The sequence below is a fragment of the Oryzias melastigma genome, linkage group LG18 (assembly GCF_002922805.2).
Source record: "Oryzias melastigma strain HK-1 linkage group LG18, ASM292280v2, whole genome shotgun sequence".
Classification (NCBI taxonomy): domain Eukaryota; kingdom Metazoa; phylum Chordata; class Actinopteri; order Beloniformes; family Adrianichthyidae; genus Oryzias; species Oryzias melastigma.
Window position 1 is genome coordinate 14,555,949 of NC_050529.1, and position 18,329 is coordinate 14,574,277.

Genomic DNA, 18,329 nt, shown 5'->3' on the forward strand with positions numbered 1-18,329 from the left:
AAAAAAAAAAAAAAAAAGTAAAAAATATAATTTACCCATGCACAAATTCAGATTACAACAGCTTGAAACTAATTACACATTTAAATCTTTAAGAAATTACACACAAATCTGTCTTGAGACTCATTTCACGTCTCACTGATTCATCCATGAGTGATGCGTTCAAGTACAGTCGCCATTTTTGTTGCACTGGTTATATTATGATTACTGAAAACAAGTGGAGGATGGGAAATGCTGGAAGACTTACTCTACACCAGTGGTTCTGCCCACAACTTAGGGGGTGAATTTTTAACAAAGTACTACCACTTTACAAAAAAATATGTACTACAAAAATACACATTTTTAACATTTTTACTTAAAAACTCTATAATCTCAATTAAAAGACCACTGGAAACTCTTTAAAATAAATCAAGAGATGGAAAAACATACTTCTACATTTCAGGTTTTTCTAACCTATCTGAGGGTCCCGGGTTTCTCTGCATTAACGTTGTCTTCCACAAAGCATACGGAGGCCTGTTTGTTCCTTAAATCTAGATGTGTCATTTTCTCTGTCTCTCACTCTAATAACACATCAGATCTCCAGATTCAATGTGAATTTAAGCTGAAAAGGTATGGAAGACAAAATCGGTCAAAATGAAAACTGATAAGTTTCAGTAAGTGAATAAATAGAAAAAAATAAATAAGCCAAATGGCTAGCTCTTCATATATATTTTTTTCTTTTATTCTACGGTGACTACATTTTAATGGATTATTTTTGTACATTACTGATTTTGTGTGACTTTTATTGAAATGTTTTTTTCATATTTTGATAAATTTTGGTCAAGTGTTTGGATTACGGTGACTGAGTTCTACGGAAAAATGTCTAGAAGATAAAAAATTATTTAAAAAATACAGTAAGTTTTAGGATGTACCACGATGATTTGTGTGAAAAAGTCATTGTTTTTTTAAGGTCCCACTCTATTCAGATTTTGATCAATTTTGTTTCCAGTAGGGCTGCTACAAACGATTATTTTAATAGTTGACTATTATTTTTTCCGATTAGTCAACCTATCGGGTAGTGCGTAAAGTGGATTTAAAACACACACCTGAACCATCATTCCCTTTAAACTAACTAAAATAAAGACAATTAAATATGATGGTTTATTAACCTTTTAATGAATCATGAAGCCTCTGTCCTTCATTAGTTTCTGGTATTAAAACAAGATTAAATCAAATCTGAATCAAAGAACTATTTCTCACTAAACATAAGATGTTGGTCTCACTGATTCAAATGTAAAAAAGTGACTTATTTGGTGCCAAACGCTCACAACTTTGTTTAACTTTACTACACTCTTGACTCCATACAATATAAAGTAACGATTAATCGACTATTTAATTACCCGTTGACTATTTTAATAGTCGATTAGTCGACTAATCGTGGCAGCCTTAATTTCCAGTGGCCTTTTACTTATGATCATCTCGTTTTTAGCCAAGATCCTAAAACCTGTTGTTTTCTATAGGACATAGTTTCTGTAGGGTGGCAGGAGTTCATCAGAAATTCAACTCTGAGTTGTGGGCGGGGCTTTCTGCAGCCCTTATTCCCCCTTCCTGAGAACTCATTGTTTGACAAGTGGTGGAGTTTTTCTTGGGCACTTTGATTGACAGCCCTATACGAGGAGAAATAATCGGAAATGCAAACATGAAATGATTTCTCATATTTTTTCTCTGTCAGAATGAAAAATGCCACACATACATGTTAAAAACTCAAAAAACATGATTTTCCTTGGAGGGGGACTTTATTAAAATGCAGCATCCTCAACCTCTGAACACCACACAACTCAGCAGTGAAGCAGTTAAAGCCGGTCCTGGGTTTCTCGGGTTTCAGGGGCAGTACCCTCCACAGCAGCAGATCCTCCAGGAGTCCGCCAGGCAGGAGCAAGAGAGGAGAAACCACAGGAGAGGTGAGGAGCAGAGGAACCACCTGAAAAGAAGGGGAGATGAAGCAAAGGATAGAGGAGAACACAGAGCAGGAGTAAGTGATGGAAAAAGCCGGTTTCTCTGTGTCTGTGGATGATGTGTTTGAAACGGTTGCTATGGTAACCACTGCCTTTAAACTGTGTTATGTCAGTCAAGCCGGCTGGGTCTTTTGTCCAGACCTGAGATAAAGTTACAGACCCACAACTCTAGAAGGTGTTACATAAAGGCTGATGGCCAAATCCTGCAGAGTCACACCTGAATGATGTTTCGCTCGCAGGTTTCAGGGAAACCAGTGAGCTGAGCAGCAGCTGGAGATGCAGCAGAGACTCCCGACAGATTCAGAGGAAAGAAGACAAGAGCGCCACAGGGGGAGCAGCACAGGTCTGAGGAGCTGACGAAGGCTGAAGGAAGAAGGCGGGAGTCTTTTGAAAAGTCCTGACATGAATGACAGGTTGTCTGAATCCTGACTCGTCTGCGGGGGCTCAACACTTCATCAGAGTGCAGCTGAGAGGTAAACATCAACACTTGTGGTTTCATCCATGAGGACGTGCATTCGTAAATGAAGTTGTCTTTTGTGATTACGCCGTTTTGAGCCCAAATCATAAAATCTGTGTCCTTTTTTTAGGACATAGTTTCTGCAGAGCAACAGGAACTCATTCAAAATTCACCCTAGAGTGTGGGCGGGATCATTGGTGCGGAGCAACCCCACCTCCACTTCCCCTCACCTGTTTGTTTACACTCTCTCCTGCTACCTTACAACCCCTCTCACCCCCGACCTAACATTTGCGGTGCAACAAAAACGAACAATTTTGGAATTTCCCAGTTGCATAGTTTTGAGCTTGTGGCTCCACACACTTCTTGTGTATGTGAGAAATACAATATTTTCGAAGAATGTTTTTGTATGCTCCTGATTTACATTGATTTAAGTAAAGAAATATTCAGAAACGCAATTTTAATCCTGACTTTTCTTTATATATGTCCTCCATCATTAGAAAAATGCTAGAAGAACATTAAAAAACCCATGAAAAAAAATTAAATTAAGTAAATATTTTAGTTCAAAAGGTACTTTAGTTACTTAGTTAGTTACTTGTTGCCAATATGGCTCAAAATATTGGCAGAACTAAGTTTAAGATTGTACATCTGGACAAACGGCTTATGAAGACCTTGTTCTTTATCAGCTGTAACATTTTAAGTGGCGATTAGGTCAAGAAAAAGTCAAGGAAAAAGTATAAAGTTTTTAAAATTCCAATTTCTTTTAAAGCAAGTATCCTTGGGCTGCACATTGGTAAAGTGGTTAGTACTGGCACCTCACAGTGAGAAGGTTCAAATCCCAGCTGGCTCTCCATGGATGTGGCATGTCATTGTAGTGCGACGACTAGAAATGTCTTTAAAAACTTCCTGTTTTCTAATGGATTCCTCAAGATCACCCTGTATCACACCATCACCAAGGGTGGTAAGGAATTTTTGACCATCTGTTGTTTGCAGGCATTTTTGATATAGACTCTTGACCAAGATAGTACGCAGGAAACCACAAAAACCCAAATGCTTACAAACGTTGGAAACGTTAGCTTAAATGAGCGCTATCTTGGTGTTTTATAATGTCGTCATCACTTTCTACCAATCAACGGTGGCTACAGTGCCTCCGCCCCAACCGTTCTGTTCCACATTTCTATGGACCGACAACTGATAGGGTCCCCCAAGAGGTACGGTTCGGTAATGTTGAATGGGTCCATTTTACAATGGAAACACTCAAAATACCATACTGCTCCGAATAGGGCCTCAGTGGAAATGAAGCTTAATTTGACCCGAGCTGTGTATGTGTGACTCTCCAACATACTGGCAACCTGTCCAAGGGGAACCCCGCCTTTGCCAAACAGTTGCTAGGATAGGCTCCAGCAACCCCAAATGATATTATTTGAGTTCTGCAGATGGATGGATAGAAGTTCCCCAACCTTTTTTTTCACTAATTTATGCTGAATTGAGTGAAATAGGAACACTCTCAGTCAAGTAGAATTCAATATTTCTGCCTCAGAAATATAATATCGAAACTCCAGTATTAGAAACTCCAGAAAAAACAATTTGCCCAAAAGACTTTAGATGTAATAACAATAATAATTATTATAAAAATAATAATATTTTTTAATGAAGGAAGAAACAATAAAAAAATAAAGAAAAACTAATTAAAATAGCTGTGAAAAACAAACTGGAAAACATGATGTAAGCTCACAACAAATGGTTCTGGAACATGAGCCGTCATTGTATCTGCTGCTGCTGCTTTTTAAAGAGAGTCGATCTTTAGTGCTTTCTGTCATGGAACCCAGACACTTTCAGAGTTTGTTTTGCTTGTTTTTTTTTTTTTGTGTGTTTAAAGGTGAGGTCCAAAAGTCTAAGAAAGATGGACTCATGTTCAAATGTTTTATGGATTGATGACTTGAATTTGTCCTTTAAACGGGAATTTGGTTCCTTGTCTCTGTGAGGCCCAGCAATGGACTTGTAAGCAATCCAGGATGAACCCCAACTTCACCTTAGCGCATTTGGATTGGCTACATTTCAGCGACCCTATGACCCTGACCAGGACAAAGTGGGTTCAGAAAATGGATAGAAGATTCTAAATCACATCATTTATTTTCACAAATCTGATTTTTCTTGAATTGTGATTTATTGAATGAAATGATGCATCACGCCGACCTGGGAGGTTTACGCAACCATCAGCATCCATCTTTGGAGCTAAAGTGTCTCACTAACACTCACCTGGCCGGCTTCTGCACAGCTTCCAGCTCTCGTATGACACTTACAAACGCACACTCAGCTGACGAAGGGCAGTTCGTCTCACTGATGACTTAAACAGCAGCTCAAAAACACACAAACACACACACTGATCCTGCAGGAGACCAACAACCAATAAGGAGACTGAAGACTTCTGAAAAATGAACAGACTCTTAAAAATATGTCCATAAAAAGCTTTGAAGATTTAATTAAAAGAAAGACTTCGGGTCTGTAACCTCATCAATCCTTCATTCTTACCATATGTTACCAATTTGCATCTGACCTTGAAATCCACAATTACACATAATTTAGCATCACCTTAAATGAAAAATAAAAACATTTTATATATAAGTGGAAATGCGGTGAATGCAGCATTTCTCTAATTTGGTCTTTTTTCCTGCAGATATCAACTCGTTGGTTTTATTGGCAATGAAAAAAATGAAAACAAAAACCACAATTTTGAAATAAAATTCAAAAATGTTCATTTAAATTTTTCCATTCAAAATAAAGCTGGTTTTCATCCAGATTCCAAATCATTTCTTTCTCTAATGAGGCGGATTACCAAAAAAAAACCTCTAATCATCTGTTTATGGTCCGGCCCTTCTAACAAATTTTTAGAACAAGTCAGTTTCTGTGCTAAATGATCAATTCTAGTTAGTCTTAAGGTCTCTATGTAGATAAAAAAGTTGCTTTTTTGTGTCTTTATTTTCTGTAAAGATTATGTTTTTTAAAATGTTTTGTGGCCTTTTTCTGATGATAAAGGACAAATAAAAAGAAAAAAAAGGTTTAAAATAATTTTTTTTTCCCTATTTAAATGATTGGAAATCAGGATGAGGGGATGAAGAAATAGAGTTTGCAAAAATGTTGTATTTGAGACTTCACGACTGGGAGGGGAAAGAGAGGGGGGGTGCTCTGGGCCAATGGTCCTGCCCACGATTCAGAGTCTAAATTCTTAGAAATGTTTTGGGTGAAGTGAACTCCAGTCGATGTTTCACTTGAGGCTTCACCTCTACTGTTTAGAATCCTGGGGTTAGTATTATGCTGCATTCACACCAGATGCGATTCGAATGTCAAATTTAGCATTACCCTCGACATCAGCTCTGGGCAACCAACCATCATATCAAGCTCCGCTGCCCAGGTACCGGCAGCACTCACTAGCTTGCTATGTTGTCCACCGAGCGGCTGGCTAGCATTACGGGCTCGATTGCTCCATCTCCATAGACTCTGTGACAGGCTGGTGACCTGTCCAGGTTGTATCCCGTATTTGCCGAACGGTAACCGGGACAGTCTCCGGCAACCCCAGCAGGTTAAGAAAATATATGAAAGTTTAGGGCGAAAATCCGAGCAACTATATTATATTTCTTTTTTCAACCCTTTGATTGAATCACTGAAAACATTATGCGCCCAAAGCTGAATCCCTGATTGGCTGATACGCCACGTCAACCGTGCCTGACGCTGAAGTCGCTCTGCTGGACTTCAGATTGCGTCTGTACATTGACTTAAAATTGATGCTTGAAACACGTCTGGTGTGAATCCAGCATTAGACTTAGTGCTGGTTCCTGTTTTTTTATTTATTTCCTACTTAAGTGATAAATATATAGATTTAGGCCAATGTATGGAAACATTATGCTAAAGTTTTCTGAAAAAACTTGAAAGCAGTTTAAGTTTATTCCTTAATACAGGACTATCCAAATCCAGGCCTCGAGGCCTGGCTTTGGACACCCCTACCTTAATAAGACGTTGTGCATTGAAAAAAACCAATAATAAGCTGAGAATATTTCTACTTTAGACCAAACTCTTGAGACCAATTTTCCCACGAGCGTCTGTTTATCTCATATTCTTGTTTTTCTTTTAGGCCGATGCATCCAGAATGCTAAAGCAAGTGCACGACTTCCAGGGCCAAAGTTTTGGGAAGCTGCGGCGAAGCTGTCTGCGCCGAGGCGCGCTCTTCAAGGATCCACTGTTCCCCGCCTCTGACCAATCCCTGTTTTACAAGAGAGCGTCCCCGCCAGGGCTGACCTGGAAGCGACCACGAGTGCGTCCAGTTTCATTTAATTCTGACCAATTGGACTTGCCCCTGAAAAACAGTCGGGAAAATGTTGCCTCTCCACTCAATCCAAGCCAGCAGCTGCCTCGTCATGCTGTGGCTCAACAGATGGGGCTCGTTGAAGCTCTTTCTATAATTGGAGAAGTGTCGGGCGGTGAAACATTAGCCCCTAAACCGGCGAGCTGCTGATGGAGTGCTCCGGGTTTGACTGTACAGTAGAGTTTAGAAAAAGCAGCGCTGGATGAAAATAACTGATGCTTTTTTAGCGGTGTGTTGTGGTGGTGTTGGTTTCTTTTAGGGTGAACTCCAACAGGTCATGTGTAGCTTAATAAAAGAGCGTAAAAAGGGGGTTTCAGATTCAAGTCCAGATCTGTTTTTAGGGTCTCGACCTCATCAGCCTCCTGAGTAGAAACGTCCATCTTCCAGGGATAGTTTGGCGTCTTCTCTCAGGTTACAGCCGTAGAGGACCCCGCCATACGTATGCAGCACATCTACAGTTACCTGGAGGAAAGATCAGCAAGACCACAGGGCAGAATGTGTCCACTCAGCAGTGCTATGACGCTCTGATTCAGCTCATAAAGCAATATAAACGAGATTAACGGCTGCTGTCACCAGTGAGATCCCCCGTACCACGTTACCATGACAGCAATTCCGGTCATTAATTGCCCGATCAAATGACAACACTCAAGGATGCTTGCAGAAGTAAACACACTGCTATTAATCATGTAGGGCTTTCAGCTCGTTGTTTTGGCAACAAGCTGCAGGACTCTGGTCTCATAATTCAAGGAACCATTTAGGTTTCTCTATCCTCACACTTTGAATGCTTCTGGATTTCAACCAACGAATTGCTAAGATGGAACAGATATCGCCGAAAGACGTAGTGAAAAAGGCCACAAAACTGCTCTGCGCAGTATCACTTATCTCTTCGTTGGTTTGCATCAGCAAACTGAAACCAGATTTGTCTGGTGTGTAAGCCAAGTTACTTAACCACGCTTAAACACGCGCAAAGTGAACGGATTCTGTTACACTACCTTTGGAGGTTTCAATGGACCATAGTGACCTCTGTGGTTAATGTTCAGTTGGAGTTGGAGACATGTCATGGAGTGAGTGTGACGGACAGGCGACCAGGTCAGGGTGTACTCCACCTCCGTCCAACAGTAGCTGGGATAGGCTCCGAAAGGGATAAGTTGGTTTTGGGAGATGGATAAATGAAACAGACCTGCTGATAAGAACATGGGACTTGGACATGGACCTGAAGACATAAATGGGATCTAGAACTGTTTCAGAACTCAGAATTCTCATTTCAAAAACAAGCTCCTAAAAATGACTGTACCGTACCACTCTTTACCGGACCGTACCAGACCGTTGAAACTAGACTTCAGACTTAAAAGAAGTTGTCATTAAAAAGGAAGCAAAGGACAATGTTTTGTGATTGATGCTTGTTTTCTGATGAGGTTATGACAGGATCTCTTCATTGCCTTCGCCTCTTGTCTGACTAATGCAGTTATACCATTATTCTCATCATACTTTTATGTATCTTGGTAAAAATTTGCTAAAAAGTTCAGGCCAAGAGGCTCAACCCGATAGAATAGAAATAGCATAGAAACCAGATGGTTCTAGATGCTTTTAAACCTTTCAAATATAAATATTTAGCATCCAGATATCAGCTAGAAAGCTATAGGTTCCAACTTTAGCTCCAGTGTTGACATTCTTTAACTTCAACCATTGGCGCAATAATGTAATTCCTGCAGAGTGTATGCAAAGAAAAGCATCTTAGCACCAATATGCAACACTTTACGTTCATAATCCGATATGAAAAGCAGGTCTCTGCTCTAGCCGGCCAGAGAGTTATGGTAGGGGGCATCTCCAGTGTTAAAGGGTCACACACAGATTGGGTTTGTACTTCCAAATTTAGTCTTTCCGTCTTTTTGTTTTACCTCTAGGAAATATGCAAAGACCCTCGCCTGTTTGTGGATGGCATTAGCACTCGTGACTTGCACCAAGGCAGTCTGGGTAACTGCTGGATGGTGGCAGCCATTTCTTGCCTGGCCTCTGAGCCGTCTCTTTGGAAGAAGGTGTGTCTGTTGACTCCTTCCTCTTAACATTGCCCTTTTTACTATATATACATGTGACTATTTTTTTGTTTATGCCCCCTTCCCTAGGTCATTCCTGACCATGTGGATCAGGAGTGGAACCCAAAGCGTCCTGAATTGTACGCCGGGATCTTCCACTTTCGGTTCTGGCGCCTTGGTCACTGGGTGGATGTTGTGGTGGACGATCGGCTGCCAGTCAGCAAAGACGGAGTGCTGCTTTTCTGTCGCTCTGCAACGCCGAGGGAGTTTTGGAGCGCCCTGTTGGAGAAAGCGTATGCTAAGTGAGTCGCAGCAACTTCCGTCTTTCAAGTGTTGCTATGTCAAGAGGTCCATTTTCTGGAGCTCAGTTAGAGCTTTCTCTTCTGGAGTCGCATAGTAGCAGTTTAGGGAAAACTAACGACCTAACGTGGGACACACCCTTCAACTTTTGTCTTTAGGAGCCTTTGATCAACATGTTAAAATTAGGCTTTGGAAGCATAGATCCCTGAGCCCTGCCAGGCCGTTCTCGGCAACCTTGACATTATTATTAGATGTGCTGTGTATTTAGAAAGAGGACATGCACTGAACTTGAAAAGCAAACTTGATTTAACTGTGTCAGAAATACCTCAGGCGATATGGGGGAGGAGCTGTTAGGACTTTTGCCTCACAGTAAAAAGGTCTTGGATCTAATCCCAACTGGTTTCTTTCTTATGTTCTTCTCAAGGACATGTGGGTTTTCTCTGGGCACTCTGGGTTCCTCCCACAGTCCACCTGTATTTTAGCTCATTTGGTAAATCTAAATTGTTCCATAGGTGTAGATACGTGTGGTTGTGTAGCCCCACGGTGGACTGACATACCATCTAGTTTGATCCTGCCTTCACCCAACAGCAGCAGTGTTAGGCTCCAGCAACCAGAAAGAGGATTTATCAGGTGTTTAGGTTTACTCTTAAGCTACACACACATCAGGCATGTGATGCGTGTTCAATGATCTGATCAGTTAGTCCTATTAGCAGCATAAAGGAGAAGCTGATTGTTGCCCTTTGTGCTCATCCCAAACTTTTTCTTATTTATATTAGGATAATAATAAACAAATCCTCTAATTTCATTCCTATATTTAATTGTGTCCCTCCTTCGACTAATGAGGGACAGCAAGTCATCGAATTGGGTCACAGAAAGACAGAAGTACTGCTGAAAGCAGCCGTCATTCAGACGCAGCTCCTGCAGTACATAGTGAACCTCACCGCACTGAGTTTCTGACTGATCTCATAAACCCAGACATGGAGACGTCTTTAGTAATGCTTTTGTAGAAAATCTACGGACATTTAGTCATTGTCACACTAAACTGGTAGGGTAGGTTGTCACTTCTGTCAGAAAACACAATTAAATCCAAGAATCAGGTCAGGCTACAAACATAAAAAAGGAAACATAATTATCAAGATCAAAGTCAACGTTCTATCTCAGATGGACTCAATGCCACTTCAGCTTATCTCAGAATTGTTCATTTAACTATTTTTGTCCCTGGTGTCCTTCGACAGCTCTTTGGTTGTAGTCATGATGGAGAGGTTGCTGTGTGACTGCTAATGGTGTGGACAGGTGTCATTAATACAGATAATCAGGTCCCACTTATGAATGTATGAAGGCGACAAGCGGGGACGGGCTTCTTCTTCTTCTTTTTCTTTTTTTACTGTTAACTAGCACATGTCCGCCACCAACAGTTGGGAGTGGTTTGGTGTAAAATGTCAAAGCAGTGCAAATCTTGTTTGAGTATTTTTCTTCCACAGCTCTATTCCGATAAATAAAAGACTTGGTGTCTCAAACAGTAATTATTAATTTTCCCAGTGTGATGGATTTTTAAACAGTTGGCACTTGCGCAAATTAAAATGGACGCCATACATACTGTATGTCACTACCAAATCTGAGTACCTATACTGGCTTTACTTTCAATGCATGTTCAATGGCTGTATTTTTGTGTCTCTAGTCTCAGCACACTCATTTGTTTAATACTCAAAAAGTTTTGTGAAAATTTTTATGGTCCTTGTGAAAAAGTCCTGTTCATGACAGCGTCTCACAATCACCCAGTAGAGGGAATCGTCTCCAGAGGAGACTCACACAAGCACATAAAACATGTAAACTTCACAAGGAAAAGGCCGTTTCTGGGAAGCAAGCCAGCAGCTTGTTGCCATGGCGCTTTGGAGAAAAGCACTAACCCTCTGTGAAGCCATCCTTAACATTTGTTCAGATGTTAGTTGGTTTTCTATGTACCACAACAGTTAACATGTATTGGTGCAATGAAGTCATCTGGCCTTCTCAGACATTATGTACAAACCATTGAGAGAAAATCTTTGGTTTGAGTTTCCAAGCATGTTCTATTTCATCTCCTAACATGATGATCTGCTGGTTCTCTGTAAAACTACATCCGCTCTCTTCCTTCAGGCTGAACGGCTGCTACGAGGCGCTGGAGGGTGGAAACACTGCGGAAGCTCTCATCGACTTCACCGGTGGCGTTTCGGAGCCTCTCAGTCTGGATCGCGAAACCCTGAATCTACACAGCAACCAGAGGAAGGAGCTCTTTCACAGCTTAGCCAAAGTCCATGAGCGTAAAGCCCTCATCACCTGCTCTATAAGGGTAGAACTTTTTCTTCTGATCCAGAAAATCCTTAAACCGTCACAGTTTGATTGAGTTTTATTATCTACATCTGTCAGCCTGCTGATGGGGAGACTGTGGAGTCCGTGCTGGACTGTGGGCTCGTGCGAGGACATGCCTACGGGATGACAGCGGTGAGGAAGATCTGGCTGAAGACATGCGAGATGTCCCGGGTCTTTATGGTGCGGATGAGGAACCCGTGGGGAACTTCGGATTGGAAGGGTGCCTGGAGTCAGGGGTGAGGGTGCTCCGAATCCTTTTTTCCCTTCCGGGGAACGTTTTGTAGGAACTCGGGGACTAAAGCCTCAGCTGATGTTTAACTGTGTCAGCACGGTTTACAACTTTTTTTACAACGCCACTGCTACTTTCCTGGCCAATTTCAGATGTTTTACAACGGCGAAAGATTTGTTTTATGAGGAAACATCTGCTGTTCAGATCATGAAAGTCTGAGAACCTCTGAAAATGGATAAACCGGTCCAATGAAGAAGTCCAGAAGTTGAAACCTACTTCCTGTGTAGCAAACTCTGCTGTTTGTCGCCCCCTGCAGGTCAGAGCAGTGGCAGCGTCTGACTCGTGCAGAGAGGGACAAAATGGGGCTCATAGTTCGAGATGTTGGGGAGTTCTGGTAACTTTATTATTTTTTAATTCTTTATCTTTGATAGAAGCTTCCACTGAAGTTAACAGCTTTTTCCTACTCAGGATGGAATTTCATGACTTCTGCCAGTACTTCACGGATCTGGTGGTGTGCCAACTGGTGGACAGAGCTCTGCTGTGGCCCAGATCACACTGGAGGGAAGCGCATTGTTACGGAGAATGGACTCCTGCCCCCCCCACCACTGAAGCACCTCTGGCCACCATCAACCGAGGCGACGTGGCTCTGATCCCGGGTAAAAACGACTTGAAGTATGGGAGGACCAAGCAGGAAGCGAACCGAGAAGAAGTTGGTGAGAACAGCAACAGAAAAAAGAGAAAGTGCGACCCGGATAAGAACAGGAACAACATCAGAAGGGAGAAAGATGGAGGATTCCTGGAAGTCAATAGGAGGAGTCGATGTGGAGGCTGCATCAACCACAGAGACACGTTTTTACTGAATCCTCAGGTAAACTTAACCACACATAACTATATTTGATAATCATATTTACATCTATCTCATTTTCCCTAAAGGGGCCATACCATGAAAATTCTACTTTTTGAGCTTTTAAGTGCATTATTCCTCTCTATAAAGAACCCCAAAGCGGAAGGCGAACCTTTAGGAATCAAGTCCTTTTACTTCCAGGTTGGAAAAAACTCATGAAAAATAACTAATATTTCATAAATAATTATTTTTTTTGTGTTCCAAAGGTAATATGTGATCATGCCTATGGATATAGTTCACTCTGAAAGGCTTAAGAAAATCATGGTACGCCCCCTTTAAAAACCCATTGTTCCATGTTTTCTGTTCTGTAGTTCATCATCAGTCCACTAGGGGCAGTAGAATGGCGTTTACTGCTCATTTCCAAATGGCTGCCTCCGTGAAATCTCAAAAAAACTTTTGGCGGTAAAGAAATGTAGCTAGTTTTTAAAACTTTATGGTGAGAATAACTCATGTATTATTTATTTTTTTCAATGACTACTTGCAGTATTGTAAAAATACAAAATGTATTAATAATTAATTCTATATAATACAGTTACACCATGTTAAAAATGTGTCAATCACATTTGAGACAAACAGTAAATAGTGCTTTTTTTCCTGAATACTCATGTTAATATAGATATATAAATATATAAACATAAACGTTTTTGTTTTTTTGTAAACATTCTAGTTTAAAAAAATTAGTTCCTTTTTTTCAAGGTCAGAACTTGAGTATAGAAGGGATTTTCATTGCTGTGTTTCTACTTTTTTTCTGTCAGTTCATGTTTGAGATCCGGGGCAAAGAGGAGGAGGTGCTGATCTGTCTGCAGCAGGAGGACAGGAGAATGTGGAGGAAATGTGGAGGAGGAGAAAACCTCCCTATTGGCTTTGAGGTTCTGAAGGTGTGGAAAAGAAGCTTCACACTTGATCTTCCGGTCCTCACTGCAAAAACAGGCCCCTTAGAAATAAGTCAAATATCTTTAAATAAGCAATAAAATTGTCCAGTAGGGTAAGAAAAATGGTCTTACTAAGAATTTAAGAAGAACATTTTTGTCACTAAGACATATTTTCTCAAATTAAGTTTTTTTGCTATTTAGAAGTGTTCTTAAAACAATGTATTTTGTATTTTGCAAGACATAAAATTAGACGAGTTTTCTTGAAACAATTGTTTTTTTTTTTGTTTTCTTAAGATTCAGTGTTTGCCATGCACCACTGACTCTGTAAATATCTTCTCACCGCCAGGTGGAGGTAAACCGCTGCAGCCGGGTGCAGTGTGTGTTGGAGCAGGCGGCCAGCTCCATCTACATGGATTCTCGTAGCGTGACGTGGAGGGGAACTCTGACTCCTGGTCGCTTTGTTGTCCTTCCCACCACCTTTCTGCCGGGCACCACCGGACACTTCCTGCTGCGCCTCTTTACTCACTCCCATGTCAAACTCTGGTGGGTTTTTGCTTCACTTATGACTCCAGCCAATCCAGCTAATATTTCTTTATTTAAAAGACAAATAGATCCATTAACGTGTTTGCTGAGCTGGCATCTGGCTTTCAACTGTTTGGCGGGTTAACTCCCATATTGTTCACTGTTTTTGTTACACGGGTTATATATAAGTGTAAAAAAAAAAGGGATGATGGGAAATGGGAGCATGCTTACTCCGCGCCAACTCTCCCACCCACATCTCAGAAGTGAATTTCTAATGAACTCCTTCAGTTCTGTAGGACTATGTCCTTGAAAAAGAGTCAGGTTTTTTTAATTTTGCCTAAAAAATGGCAGGAGATCTGGATCTATGGTTCTGTAAATACATGGTAATATACAGTTTTCACTTAAACTGTTTAAGCTACCAGCAGGGTTCCCGCGGGGTCTTAGAAGCATTGAGCTTATGAATTTGGAAATGATACCTTGAGAAGCCTTGAACTTTGATATCTGAGCCTTAGAAATTGTGCTGTTTTTTTTTACTATATTTATATGTATTTCACATTCAAAAGTACTGTGGTTTGGTTTGTTTAAGAAATTATTGTACTGAAATTCAAGGATTTAGTTTTATTTGTTAAATTTGGTTTTATTTGGTAAATAGGCCAAGAAATGAGTCTTCATTTTTTAAATGCGTGGTCTTAAAATGTCTCAAATGGACCTTGTGGGAACCCTACAAGGTATCCGGAAGATTTATGGCCTAAAACATGTGTTAAGTGCCCTTAGTAAACATACCAGTGTTATAGAATAAATCATGTTCTTCCTAACTGATTTTGAAATCTAAGTCAAGTAGACAGGTTGCCTCCCTGCATTTAACTCCAGAACATCTAACATGACCTTTTCCTCTGATGGAGTCATTCCTGATCCTATCCATCCTCTTCAATCCCAAAGAGAACATCAACATCTTCATCTCCCGACTCCCGCTCTGCTGTTTGTCTCTTTCTCAAGAGTTTTTAAACCAACAACACGACTGTTTTCACCACAGTCTTCTACACTTTTACCTTCATGCTTAATAATATACTCTTTAGTTACACCTGAACCCTTCCTCCACCTGCTCCAACCTGCTTCCACATGTCTCTCATCTCTTTCCCACATTCTTAGTGGCCCCAGACCAGCGATGAGACACTTCAAGCCTTAAGGGCCACATTCCTGCACATTTTCCAACATATACCCTGCTCTAGCATGTTTTTGTCTTTACATGCCTTAACCAGGTGAGCAGTCATGAGTAGGACTTGGATAGCTGAAAATGATGTGGACAGCCCTTGAACCCTGGAGTTGCCCATCCCTGCTCTGTATGGACTGTTGACCCTAATTCCTAAAGTCATCCTGCCCTCACTATAGATTACAGTGTCATCTGCAATCATGAGGAGCCTTAGATTTCTATCTAACCTCATCTGTCGGTCTATCTATCAACACAGAAAACAAGAAGAAGCTCAAAGCCTATTATCCTCCTCCTTCAACTCCTCTGTCATCTCACTACTGTCTTACAGCTCTCATCCGAACCAAAACAAGCAGATTAATTCAGCAAGTCTTCTCAAGTATGACATATATACTGAAATAAAAGCAATTTGGGGAGTTTGATTTTTCTTTAGAATAGTTGCTCCACCTCTGGTTTCAGGGTTGATATGTGACCTTTTGGATGTGTCCTTTTAAACAGGGAGCTGAGAGAAGAGCTGCCTGCTCCCTCTCTGTTGCAGTGTTTGCTGCCTCAACCCTCAGTGGTGACCACAGTACATCTCCGCAGGGCGTCAGGGCTCAGCCCTCACAAACAGACAGGTAACACTCAAAGAGAACAAGAAAAAAACAAGTAGATATTTATTTGCAGTGTGGTTGACTATATTTATGAGAGTCAATTTGGTTTCCCTCCAGCTCCTCACATTTACGCTGTTGTGCGCTGTGAAAGCGATACGGTCAGGACGCCACTGTTCAAGGAGGAGGGGAACCCTGAGTTTAACCTCAGAGCCATCTTCTACAGAAGATACCCCGATGCATACATCTCTGTGGAGGTTTGAGATGACCATTCACCCTGATTTTCCAACACATTCTCATTCCCAATTCGTCACGTATAGACATTTGGCTAAGGAACCCTCCGCGTCACTTTTTGACATTTTGAGTTTCCCAACTTGTTGTTTTTGATGTACTGACTGTTGGTAAAATCAAAGGTCCGCAATCCTTGGGACGCAGTACCGGATGCGGTACCACACGCGGACTGGTCCTCAGGACACGGCCGGTACCCATACCCTAACCCAGTACAGGTACCATAACCCTAATCCGGCACTGGACGCGGTACAAGACGCGGTGCAGGACCCAACCCGGTACCATACCTAGTACCCAATACGAACCGGAACATGGCGTGGTATCAGACGCAAATCAGTTACAAGTTAGGGCAACCTTGTGCTCTGCATCCTGGTACGTCAAAAAACGAGGAGTTAAGAACACCTAAAACATCAATTTTTGACGCTGAGGGGTCCTTAACCAGAGGTCAATATGTGACCAGTTGGTAGTGGGATTGTGTTGGATGTTCAGAGACACAATGTAAAACTGACTGTCGGTATCTGTGTGTCCAGCTATGGTCCAAAGGTCTGCTGTGGGACTCTCTACTCGGAGAAGCTCACCTCCACACCTGTGAGTCCGAGAAGAGCCGGAACCACGTGATCGACTTGCAGCACCGCCGTCCTCGCTCAAGGTTCATCGGTCGCATCTACATCGAGACGTCTTCCAGCATCTGCCTCACCGATCTATGACAGGATCCACCTGGTTGGAATGGCAACTTCTGTTCTCCCAACCGGGATTTGATGAAGACAGTTGATGACATAGTTGTATTTTCATACAGACAATTGATTTTGTATGATTGTTATTCTGGAATAAATACTTTTTTGCATCATGATATAAGTACATTTGTTTTCATTGAAGAGACGTCATGTCTGGGTTCACCAGATCATTCCGAGTCTCTCCTGGCAAGATGTACTACACTCTTTCAGCGGGAGCTGTCCCTGAATAACAACCTTTATAAGTGTTACTTCCATCTGAGTTGTCCAGTTTTGAGCATTACCCCAAGAGGGGAAAAATAAAAATAAAACTAGAGGATCTTTTTCTATGAGAAAATAAGAAAAACATCATAAGCCCATGGAGCTCTTGGCAATGGCGCTCGCTTGCTCTACCGGACCCTGTGTCGCATAGCTCGCTTGTTAGCTTCGTAGTCCAACAGACAGCTGGCTGCCTGGCTGATGGAGAGGCGTCGCGGGTGCAATCATAGCGGATGCAATCGCTCCAGCTCCGTGGGGTCTGTGACTGGCTAGCGACCTTTCCAGGATGTATCCCGCTTCCGCCCAACAGTAACTGGGACAGTCTCTCTGGCAACCCCAAGACCCCAACGAGTCGAGAAAATGGATGGAAGTTCAGGGTGAAAATCCCTACGTTGAGCGGCCATATTGGGTTTATTTTTTTTTGCCCGCTGATCGAATCACTGAAAACATCAAAGCTGAATCTCTGATTGGTTGACGTGCCGCATCAACCTCGCCGACCTCTGATTGCATCTGTACATTGACTCAACATTGAAACTCGAACCCCTTGCCAAGCAAATTGTGTCCAACCAACTCAGCCATCCTGTCTTTATAAATTAAATTAAAAAAAAAAAACAACAGTATTAACAAACTAAACTCTCAAAACAAATTCAAAGACATACTCTGACGAAAATTGTGTTTTTGGTGTTTTAGACATCTGATAATAGAGGACATACATCATATAAAGACAACTAAGCCTAAAGTTGTATTTATGAATTGATGAAAATTCATCTGACGGTGGGTTTTATGACCTCAGCTTAATGAAAATAGTTTAATAAATCCACTCTGAGATGCTTGAACAGGTAAAATATTTTTGTGAAATCTGAAATTTTGCAAAAGTTTCTACCTTCTGATTCTTCATGTCAGAACCAGTGGATCAAAACCTCCACAACGTTTGCAGGACAGCTTCTTCAAAATACCCCCTTCTTCTATACCCCTTACTTTTGTGAGAGTAGGAGCGGTCTGTCAAACCTGCGTCCTTTTTGTTTTCCTGCCAGCATGATGTCAAATTCCTCACAAGGAATTTTTTTTCTTACATGTTGCAACCACCCATTTCATTGTTAGTATGCACAATGTTATCATATTTTATCTGGACACTGCAGACAGAAGATTGGCTTACAGCATCAGTCAATGTATTAGTCACAGACAGACACTGCATTATCCACTCACTATCATCAAAAGTGAACTTGAAAGACTAGCTTTGATGA

The 18,329-nt window shown here is 41.4% G+C and overlaps 1 protein-coding gene across 2 annotated transcripts; it reads left to right on the plus strand.

Moving 5' to 3' along the window:
* The first annotated feature begins 1,751 nt into the window (after positions 1-1,751).
* Positions 1,752-17,684, plus strand: LOC112156155 (calpain-5). Of its 2 annotated transcripts, none has more exons than XM_024288345.2 (14): positions 1,752-2,008; positions 2,231-2,464; positions 6,575-6,754; positions 8,710-8,841; positions 8,929-9,140; positions 11,272-11,464; positions 11,542-11,720; positions 12,030-12,107; positions 12,182-12,581; positions 13,373-13,495; positions 13,836-14,032; positions 15,717-15,835; positions 15,929-16,065; positions 16,627-17,684. In XM_024288345.2, exons 3-14 carry the CDS (start codon positions 6,590-6,592, stop codon positions 16,801-16,803), a joined length of 2,112 nt encoding a protein of 703 aa, XP_024144113.1. In that variant the 5' UTR covers positions 1,752-2,008; positions 2,231-2,464; positions 6,575-6,589; the 3' UTR covers positions 16,804-17,684. The 2 variants fall into 2 exon arrangements, with proteins under 2 accessions (XP_024144113.1, XP_024144114.1); XM_024288346.2 differs by having other exon boundaries at positions 1,752-1,937.
* The last annotated feature ends 645 nt before the right edge of the window (positions 17,685-18,329 follow it).

Coding starts and splice junctions, on each gene's coding strand:
- LOC112156155 (XM_024288345.2), top strand. CDS start 6,590: ATGCTAAAGCAAGTGCACGACTTCCAGGGCCAAAGTTTTGGGAAGCTG. Junction 9,141..11,271: donor TTGGAGAAAGCGTATGCTAA/GTGAGTCGCAGC, acceptor CTCTTCCTTCAG/GCTGAACGGCTGCTACGAGG. Junction 11,465..11,541: donor TCATCACCTGCTCTATAAGG/GTAGAACTTTTT, acceptor TACATCTGTCAG/CCTGCTGATGGGGAGACTGT.